General features: G+C 35.7%; 2 protein-coding genes across 3 annotated transcripts in view; both read right to left on the reverse strand.

The window, feature by feature from the left end:
• The window catches only part of LOC144974588 (uncharacterized), a 16221-nt gene extending 12852 nt beyond the window's left edge, over positions 1-3369 (reverse strand). For both annotated transcript variants that reach the window (XR_013645776.1, XM_078917602.1), the window contains exons 1-3: positions 2909-3369; positions 785-905; positions 26-141 (exon numbers count right to left, since the gene is read on the reverse strand). Coding sequence is in view for 1 of the 2 variants with exons in the window: in XM_078917602.1 (XP_078773728.1) it covers positions 26-141; positions 785-905; positions 2909-2972 (301 nt within the window). In the remaining variant the exon portion in view is untranslated. The remainder of the gene's footprint in view (positions 1-25; positions 142-784; positions 906-2908) is intronic.
• The window catches only part of LOC144974592 (universal stress protein Sll1388-like), a 128403-nt gene that overhangs the window by 98855 nt on the left and 18078 nt on the right, over positions 1-11470 (reverse strand). The window lies entirely within an intron of this gene.

Below are 11470 nucleotides of genomic sequence, written 5' to 3' on the forward strand. Positions count from 1 at the left end.
CTACACATCAAGTATCACAAATTACCTTCTTTGTTTTGGCAGATATAATCAGTTGGAAATTTCAGCGTGGCGCTGGTGGTCCGCTCCGAGAGTTTCATGTCGCCGTCTGAATATAGACACTCTAAAATCTTTGTATACTGTCTGTGGACACATTAGGAATGATTATGATAATAATAATAATAATAATAATATAATAATAATAATAATAATAATAATAATAATAATAATAATAATAATAATAATAATAATGATGGTGCTGATAATAATAATAATAATAATAATAATAATAATAATAATAATAATAATAATAATAATATAATATAATAATAATAATAATAATAATAATAATAATAATAATAATAATAATGGTGGTGCTGATAATAATAATAATAATAATAATAATAATAATAATAATAATAATAATAATAATAATAATAATAATAATAATGGTGTGCTGTAATAATAATAATAATATTATATAATAATAATAATAATAATAATAATAATAATAATAATAATAATAATAATAATAATAATAATAATAAGAATGATTTTATCCATTTATTTATCTATTTACCTTTTTATAGATGTATTTACAGGATGTATTTATGTATTTGCTATGCACAAGGTAAATTTTTAATATCAATGAAATTAAGACTACAGAATATAATCAATATGGTGATGATGATAATGTTGTTGTAGTTGATATTGATGATGATGATGATGATGATGATGATGATGATGACGACGACGACGACTACGACGACGAACAAGATCTACTTACATACACCACTCATCCACAGAATCCTTGATAAAAAATGGATGGATACCGAGTTTTGAGCCTACAGCCTGTCCACCGCATTCCTCCAGAGTTTTAGATAACACAGGTCTGTTGCTGGTAATAACTGGATAGAAATTTTTTAAAAAATGAGTTTACAAGTGGTCCCTGGTCAACAGCAACATTTAACATGTAGGACGGGACATGACGCCCGTTAGGCGATATTACAATTTTTCGGACAAAGACAACACTGTCAACGGCCAGGTACTCATTTTACACATGAGTACGGTGAGATAATGTGAGTAAAGAGCCTTTTCCAAGGACTCAAATATGCGCCGAGCGCGAGGCTCGAACCCAGGAACTTCAGATCCGAAAGCGAGTGTCATACCACTAGACCACATAGCCGCACAATAATGAACACTTTTTAGGTGGAAAACTCACCTTAATTTATTTATCAATTTATCAATTTCATTATGGATTTCCCCTTTCCATTCATTACTGCGCGGCTATGTGGTCTAGTGGTATGAGCCTCGTCTTCGGATCGGGAGATCCTTGGATTCGAATCCCACTCTGAGTGGCGTATAGTTGAGTCCTTGGGAAAGACTCTTGTCTATACTCGCATTCCCTGATAGTACTCACGTGTAAATTTAATACCTGTGTATTAACAGCGTTGATATCTGTCTGAAAAGAATAGATTGTATTGTAATATTGCCCAGAAGGCGTCGTGTCTCGTCCTACATGTTAAGTGTTGTTGTTGTTGTTGTTGTTGTTGTTGTTGGCTATGTGAGGCAATTTCAGCACGTTTAATGGATATTGCGCTATATAAAAGCTCAAGTGTAATAAAACGTTCTTATTGTAAATGGAAGAAAGAGAAGAATAATATTAGTTTTCTGAGGTTATCTGATCAGAGATGAATGGCGTACCATGATCACCGATGTCTGGCACAGACTTGGTACTTGAAGAAGAAGAAGAAGAATTGTAAACGCTGTTGGCTAAAGCCTATAAAATTGACCCTGGTTTTAAAGTGATACTTTGGGATGAAAGGGATCGAGAGAAATATAATATAAGTTACAAAGTTAAAATCAAACAATTAACCAGTTAATTGCCGTTCTCGCTGGAAAGACAAGTATTTAAAAATTTGGCCAGAAAACTCGTCTTTCAAATATCGATCGAATTAAACGACCCTCATCTTGACAAAAACTCTCAAACTTGGGACCTCCGGTAGGCCGCATTGAACCAAATTTCCAGTCCCAAGTCGTTGGAGGAGCTGTTTCTGTACACCACTCTTACCTATATAGTCCGGTACTCATTCACACATGAGTCGAGTGAAGTAATGTGTGTTAAGTGCCCCTACGCATGTGCTAGAGTTTTGTCACTCATTCGAGTACCTACTGGCCACGTTCAATATCACTTGAATTTTGTCACAAGACGCTGCACACTGCACTGCCCCTCAGTCTAAGTGGGTAATGTAAATGTTGTTGCTCGAAGTTCGAAGAAGTAAATAACAATGTGAAATTGAATGTAAGATTCAATTTAATATACGAAAACAGATAAAATGGACCTGTATCGACAAAACTGGATGAATCAAACATTACAGACAACATCTCATTTGTCTGTAATGTTTGATTCATCCTGTTTTGTCGATAAAGGGGAAAACCGAAACGCCCATTTTTATCTGTTATTAAATTGAAGCTTACATTCAACAACACATTGCTATTTATTTCAGTCTAAGTGGACACATTAGTAGGTCTGAGAACAAAACGCAATTATGGACAAGATTTAACATTGTTGTAATGGGCGATACTTTGCGTCGGGTTGAGGGTATTTTCATTACAACAACGAGGCCATAACAATTTGGGATACAGACCTTCAAATAAGTACACGTTGCCCTCAATGAATAGAATTCGCTTTGTTTTAAAAAGCACTTTTTGACATTTGAAAAGAAAAGTTTTGTTTCTTTTTTTTTCTTATTTTTTTGTGCTCTGTTTATTGATTTATTTTGTTTTTTATTTATTTTTTTTTTTTGATTTTGTATCTTTTTTTCTTCTTTGTTTTCTTATTTTTTCCTTAGCAGATTATGAAGGAGAGAAAAAAAAATTGGAAATGCGACTAACTGTCGGAAGAACTTACCTAAAAAGGAGAACACCATACTAAGATAATGGATAGGTTTTGTCATTATGAAAAATGAAGACATCGGTAAATTTAGATGAACAATATATCATATATATTTATAGATAATCCATTTATTCTGTCAAGTCCGATTTATGAATATGGGCAATCCATATTTCGTTTAGAATTAAACTGAAACACGTTTACACAAATACAAAAATTCAACATTTACAATTGCTTGATAACAATCTAAAATAATTAACTAAAGTTAACAATAAAAAAAGAATATTTCTTGTTCTTTTCATGGACCGTCAACTTATATTCACGTCACACCACAGAAACACGCCCCAAATGTCAGAACTCTCTTAAAACCACACTTAATCCGAAATGTTCAGTGTTTTGTTATAATGTGTGTTGAGATAGAAAACTCAAACAAAGATAGACAAATAAAGAATGATAACAATACTTAAACCATTCTGTCCTTTCTTTGTCGAAAAACAAGTTGAGATCATCACAGGACTCATCCGCTATCCACTTGAAAATAAGTACCTACAACCATGACTGAATAAAGCGGGTTGAGATACATACGACGAAAATAAAATGACGTTGTTTCAGTACATTGTACTTGAGCTCGACTCAATATACTTATGCTGTGCGTCTACATAAAATACTCATGGTATCGGTCAGTCGGATATAAACACACAAAACTAAGTGTAATCTTAAATGTCTATAGCCTGATTTATAGAATTTAGTGAGAATTATTCATTAAAATTGGTGTCTAAAAACTATAAGAAAGAGCTGAAAAAATTTCGTTCCATTTATATCCTTTTGATAGGATGGGTTAAGTAAAATAATCACCAATGATGCCCTCCATAGCAATTGAACGAGACACAATCAAACCTCTGTATAACCCGAAACGTTTTATAGTCTGATTGAGAGTCTTTAGTGATTAGTATTCACCAAATATCGATTAATCAAAATGACTACTAACTTGTGGGTCTATGTGGTCTATTGGCACGACACTCGCCTTCGGATCAGAAGGTCCTGTGTTCGAGTCGGCGCATAGATGAGCCCTTGGAAAATGACTCTTTACTCACATTCTCTCACCGTACTCAGGTATAACATGAGTACCTGGTCGTCAATAGCGTTTATTTGTCGGACAAAATTGTAACATCGTCTTATAGACCTCGTGCCTCGTCCTACATGTTAAGTGTTGCTGCTAGCTAGGGACTCATTGTAAAGCACATTGAGCACGTTTAGGGAATATTATACTATGTGAATGCTCAAGTTTTATTCTTATAAAAAGCTGCGCAAGCAGACGCTTCTTTAAGATTTTTTCCCCCCTGATAAGTTGTGATTTATTTTAACCACCTCCTTCCAACTATAGGGAGTTTCGATAGCTCAGATAGTAGAGCACTCGCTTCAGCCTCAAAAAGACCGAGATCGATCCCGGGTTCAGTCGAGATTTTTTTTCTGATGTTAATGAAGGCCACGATAAAAAGAATGAATTAACGTCACTAGACTATTTAAAAAAAATGTTTTTAGACAGCCATATGGGAATAAGTTCTCATTTAATTCCTTCCGTTATCGCCCACACTTAATTGTGTGTGTTAGAATGGTTCGTCAGGCGGGCAAATATGTTGAGTGTTTTACCTAAACGCATAATATCAAAGATTTATGGACAACCTCGGGAAAAACACTTGTCTAATTAATAGCAAAAAAAAAAAAAAAAAAAATAAATGAACATTAAACTATGCTGTCACTTAACATTGGCTGGGATAGTAAAAGGAGTGTGCGTGTGTGTGTGTGTGTGTGTGTGTGTGTATGTGTGTGTGTGTGTGTTCGGGAGGGGGGGGGGGGGGTTAGAAAGAATAGTTTCAAAATTTGACATTTTGCTACATTTCTATCCTGGTATGGTCTGATTCATTTCGATGCTCGGCTAAAATTGAGCACCCCCTCACTGCCACACCACACCCTCCCCTTCTTAAAACATCGCACTGTAATCCCGAGGAACTCTAAAAATAGTTTTAGGTGACTTGTCCACTCCGTCAGTTTCAACATTAGTACAAAAAGTAAGTTTCCCAATTTTGGTCTATTTAATTTATCTTCATATTATACCTATCGATTTACAGTTGTCATGACTTTAACCCTCTCCTTACCGGCCATTTTCCGGATTGTCCCCAAAACTTCACACCTAACCTATAGATAGAATGCGCTTGGCCAAGGAGTTCACAACATTGCCATCCAGAAGTATAACGGACCAACACACAAAACTATGTGTATCCGTGACGTTTATAGTTAGGTTAATACAGTTCAGTGAGCATTACTCATAAACGCGGATGGCAAAAAACAATAACAAAGACCTGAGTGACGTCATCTGCATACTATCTATAGCAAACGTTTTTGTTCAAATATTATGATGTACAAAAGAAATTAGAATGAGAAAAATGTTGGTTGTATCGTAACAAATCTGACGACTTTCTTATGGTTGGTAGGGAGGCGCAAATTGAGCTAGGGCGAGATGACTTGCTCAAGGCCACACCGCGCAGAGGCGGTTAATCGAACTCGGTACTTTTCGGGTCCGAAGCAAAGTCCGTACCGCTAAGCCACGCTGCTCCTGTTTTGGTTCTTGTATTTCATAGTTGACCCTGCTTTAAGACTTCTGGGCAAGTTTGAAGTTATTTATTTGATCGACTTGGCAAAGAAGAATACGTTTTCTGGATAAAATGTAAGAAGTATTTTACCATTGTCGACAATTTTGTAGTGAAGAAGGGCGTACAATTAAATAATTTTGTTACTTTTTACTCATTTGTTAGAAGTATCATAATTTAAAAACAAACAAAAACGTCTATTCATGCACAATAATAGTTTCACTCTTTTCACGGAGTGCAGTAAGGCCGAGGAATCGGGACAGCGAGTAATCGATGAACCCGTCAAAACGGCAGAAAATATTTGTTTACATATAATGTTAGCTTTCTACTGGGACAAATTCATAAGTCCTACTCCTACTCTTCACTTATTTAAAGCAAAAGTAAGGATGGTTTTTAACAAAAGACATCTCTCTCACATCATTTTATATCAGATACAAAAGACGCTAGAATTTTGAAACTAAAAGCTATAAATAGATGGCAAATCAGGCTTTTGGAAAAAAAAATATAACCTTGATAATGAGAGACATTCCTAATTTGTCTTTATATTGTAGTTTAACTATATATAAATAGTAGTATAATAACTATAATATATATATATATATATATATATATATATATATATATATATAATATATTATTATAGTTATTATCGGCATCATTGTTAATATTATCGTTGTTATTATTATTATCATCATTATCATTATTATTATTATTATTATTATTATTATTATTATTATCATTTTTATTATTATCATTATTATTATCATTATTATTATTATTATTATTATTATTATTATTATTATTATTATTATTATTATTATTATTATTATTATTATTATTATTATTATTATTTAATTATTATTTCATAATTATTATTATATTATTATTATTATTATTATTATTATTATTATTATTATTATTATTATTATTATTATTATTATTATTATTATTATTATTATTATATCATTATTATTGTTATTATTATTATTTCTACCCAGAACTCAGTATTTCCCGATTAAGGGGGCATGAGTGAGCTACGTTTTCACGTACGCTTTCAATTATGTCACTTTAAACAGACACTTGGACGTGCGTATGAACATCCGGTAATTCAGTACATTATCATTTTCACCATAACACGATGACCAATCTATAAGGATGTGTGTGATGTTTGATGTTCACGTGATACAAATACAAACAACAACAGAAGGCTCCGCGCGATAAAATGATCATGTGACCGCTTTTGTCCTACTTTTCACTTATTTAAAGCAAAAGAGAGGAGAGCTGCGGGTGAGGGGGCGGGCGGGAAAGGGGGCGGGGGGGGGGGGGGGGGGGGGGGGGGGGTGGGGGAAGTGAGTGAGAGGGTATGATGGGCCAGCCCTTTGACAGAATTATCTTTTTTTTTTTTTTACATCTTGCATTTTATATCTAAAAGTGAACTCATCTCTTAACATTAATTTCATTGACTTTCCTAAAGCATTTGATAGCATTCCTACCCTTCAACAAAAGTGTTAATATTCTTTAACTATAGCAAACAATTTTGTTCAAATATTATTTAGTACAAAAAAAAAAAAATTAGAATGAGAAAAATGTTGGTTGCATCATAACAAATATGACGATTTTCTTATGGGTGGTAAGGAGCGGGTTAAGATATCTTGACTTGACTTACTTGTCATAATAATGTCATATTAATGGGGGATTTTTCAGTCCTATGGAATTGCGTGAAATATGTAAATATTAAAGCACTTTTGTGGATAACGAATTATGCGTCACTTTGGGCAACTCAGCGAGTGATGCAATATATTGACAAAACACCTTTATAGTTTTGGCAAGAAAAGGTTTACTTTCTGTATCCATAGATTGATGACTCTCAGCTTGTCAAATAGCCTTTCACCTGAAACTGTGCGGCTATAATGTGGTCTAGTGGTATGATACTCGCTTTCGGATCGGAAGGTCCAGAGTTCGAGCCTCGCGCTTGGCGCATAGTTGAGTCCTTGGAGAAGGTACTTTACTCACATTCTCTCACCGTACTCAGGTGTAAAATGAGTACCTGGCCGTTAACAGCGTTGTCTGTGTCCGAAAAATTGTAATATCGCTAACAGGCGTCATGTCCCGTCCTACATGTTAAATGTTGCTGTTGACCAGGGACCCCTTGTAAAGCGCTTTGAACACATTTAGTGGATATTGCGCTATATAAAGCTCAATTTTTTTGTTTTTGAAAAAAATTGGGTTTTTGCTATTTGTCAAAATAAAATTAGTTGTTCAGAGCCATTAGGCCCATGGAGCAGGAGTTTATCCCGGTTACGGTAGCGTGAAACGGGCGGACAATAGCAAATGCTTACTACGCTTTGGATATATAACCGTAATACATTAGGGAGCATGATAAACAATTTGAAAAGGTATTATGAAACAGTGCTAGACAAAGCAGAGAAAAAAATACAAGAAAAAATCATCTAAAAAAACGCAGCCTGCCTCGACTTGGGATCGAACGTCAGGCAGACCGTAGCCATTGTTAACTTATAGATAGTATGCGTTTGGCAAAGGAGCTCACAACATTGCCATCTGGAAGTATAACGGACCGACACACAAAACAGTGTGTAACCTTGAACGTTTATAGTCTGGTTAATACAGTTTGGCGAGAATTACTCACAAACGTGGATGGCAAAAACCAATAACAAAGACTTGAGTGACCTCAACTCCATTCTATGAATAGCCAACCGGACACTAGGAACCACTAGGCCTTATCATTTGACGTCATTTTAAGGGATTTTTTTTTTGTCGTTAATAGTGCTCAAGGAAACAAGTGATCCCATTGGGTGATCTATTGAATACCACTCATTATTTGTTTTCTTTTGTGGCCAAAGACTTGTCTTTTGACGTCATGTGTTGGTCAGTGTCACCGTGGGCATCGTATTATAGCTTGTCACTGACCACAAAAATGACGTCAAAAGGCCAGTCTTTTGCCACAAAAGAAAACAAATCGTGAGTTGTATTCAATAATTCAACCAATGGGATCAATTGTTTCTATTAATCAGATATAAACTTTTAAGGTTGCACATTTATATTATGTGTTGGTACATCCCGGCCGACGGATGTTATAAATATTTTAGATAAATGCATAGCATCAATATGCGTTTTGAGAATTTGCATATTAGTGGTGCTATGTTGTAAAGCATTCCTCGGAATATGGTGACAGATGAAATTAATGTTGTATGGCTTTTCATGATGTACATAATGTTTGGTGTGTTACTCATAGACGAGAGTTATTCAACCCGACCCCCCCCCCCCTTCCCCTTCTCCCTTCTCCCACTCTTGAAGTTCCGTTTTTGCTCTTTATATTTAATTTATTTTCTTTTCGTTTGTTTGTTCTAGTGGAGAACGCGCCATATTTGCGGGAAAATAAAGGCGACGAGGCGATTAGAAACTGGCACTTATCAACTTATTATACTTCAATATTGTGGAAATTAACATACATAGATCGAGTTGTATGCTATTGTTTTTTGTATGTTTGTTGGTAGGTATAATATTTGTTTGTTTCTATGTTTTAACCATTTCTTAACCACCTATAGGAAACTCGTCACATTCATTACGATGCAACCGACACTTGTCTCATTCTGATTTCTCTTGTAAAGAAAGAAAAACAAGATAGAAAATTGAGCTTATTATACAGCACAATATCCACTAAACGTGCTCAAAGCGCTTTACAAGGGGTCCCTGGTCAACAGCAACATTTAACATGTAGGACGGGACATAACGCCTGTTAGGCGATATTACAATTTATCGGACAAAGACAGCGTTGTTAACGGCCAGGTACTCATTTTACACCTGAGTACGGTGAGAGAATGTGAGTAACTATGCGCCGAGCGCGAGGCTCGAACCCAGGACCTTCCGATCAGAAAGCGAGTGTCATACCACTAGACCACATAGCCGCACATCATACAATTTTAAGAAATGCTTTGATTACAGCTACAAATACTAAACACTGTGTTGTAGACATCATTTTCCTGATCAACATTCTGTTACTTTTTGTTTGATTAGGAAAAGTCTATTTCGTGTCGGGTTGGTGTGAATTTTCGCGGGAAATTCTAAAAATAGCTGGTAAGGAGAGAGATAAGGTTCACGTAACGCATAGTCGCATAGCTTCTCAAAACCGTTGACTGAAAAAGTATTTCGTAAAATTTTATATAGAGTAATATCCCCTCAATGTGCCTAAGGCGTTTTAAAAAGTGTCCCAAGCCAACGGCAACTCTTAACATTTATTACATGGAAACTTTATGCAACTAGAATTATTTCTTTTCTCGACAAAGACAACGATGCAACACGCGAGTCATACAGTTCGCACCCGAGACAGTGATAGAATGATTTGAGTAGAGAAATTTTCAATGGACTCAACTTTAGCGACTGATATCGGAATTCGAATCCGGTACTTCAGACCAAAACTCGAGTGTCATATATACTACAAGACCACAAAGCTGAATAAAGAATGTCAGATTATAAAAAATGGCACCTAGCAGGTGACTTGTACTGTAGGAAATAACATTTGGTCTAATGACTTTGTTAGAGAGTCTCGATAATTTAATTGGCATAGTACTCGCTGCAAACGCGAAGGGAACGAGATAGGTCAATCCCTGGTAAAATCGATATTTTTTTCTACCTACTGTCCACCCAGCAGTGATTGGGTAGCTGGATCTGCTAGATCTGGCGGAGAGTACTTTGCAATAGACTAGCGTCCTACCAAAACGTTAACAAGCAATTTCTATGGTCCGTTTTACGCTTTATAAATCGGGATAAACTCCGGCTCCATGGGCACATTAGCTCTGAATGACTATTTTAATGAATTTGTTATAGAGTTAACAAAGATTTTTTAAGCGCGTTGATCATGATGATTCCTTATAGTTGAGCTATATATCGAAAATAAAATGAACATTTATTTATATTGCACATTTCAACCAATTTACCATGCTCAATCTTAATGGTTCATTTGATCCCCATACCGGCAATAACCAAAACATATCTCTATTTGGTACATTGACGGTCGCCTGTTAGGCTTCCTTTTCATAATAACATTCTTAAAACATCCGTCAATGCCTGTGGCCAGCTTCTCGTTCACACATTAGGAGTCGAGTGGGTAAATACTGTGTTAAGTTCCTTACGCAAGGACACAACGTCGGATCTATAATTTTTTCACCACCACTGTCACCCTTCCGGCCATTGACCACGCACAACATCGCTTGACTTTTCTAACATTTCAAGACGCCAAACAGTCCTATTTAATTCAATTTTGTTTCAGGCCATCATTCACGGCAAAAAGCGTACGAAATACTTTGTACGGCTATGTGGTCTAGTGTTATGACACTAGCCTTCGGATCGGAAGGTTCTGAGTTCGAGTCCCGCTCTAAGCGCCTCACTGTGCTCAGGTGTAAAATGAGTAGGCTACTTGGCCGTTAACAGCGTTGTCTCTGTCGGAGAAAAAAAAGTATTATCGGCGCCTGACAGACGTGTCCTTCATGTTACATGTTGCTGTTGCCCTTGTTAATGGGAGCGATCTATATTCATGTTTTCGTCCAACCAAGTCATCAATCACATTATTTGTTGCTGTACAACAATTGGATTCAGTAGTTTGATGTCACGCCACCCGGCAACGGCGGCCATCTTGGTTCTAAACAAAGAAAATCCTTACTTTTTATTCTTCATGCTGGCTAGAAATTTTAATATGCCTTGTGATCAGAATGTGTAAAAGTCAAAACATGATCAAATTTTGCAATGTGACCAATGACCTTGAGCACATGGAAAGGGAATATAGATCATGCCCTTTGTTTTGAGCACGTTTAGTGGATATTGTGCAATAATAAATCTTCGAGTCTTTTTTTTTCTTAGCAAATGTAGGGTGTCTCTCGCTTATGGCGATGCATACTGACAGACGTGCACTTATTTG

The sequence above is a fragment of the Berghia stephanieae genome, chromosome 6, assembly GCF_034508935.2.
Source record: "Berghia stephanieae isolate SIO BIC M18660-M18661 chromosome 6, UCSD_Bste_1.3, whole genome shotgun sequence".
Taxonomy (NCBI): domain Eukaryota; kingdom Metazoa; phylum Mollusca; class Gastropoda; order Nudibranchia; family Aeolidiidae; genus Berghia; species Berghia stephanieae.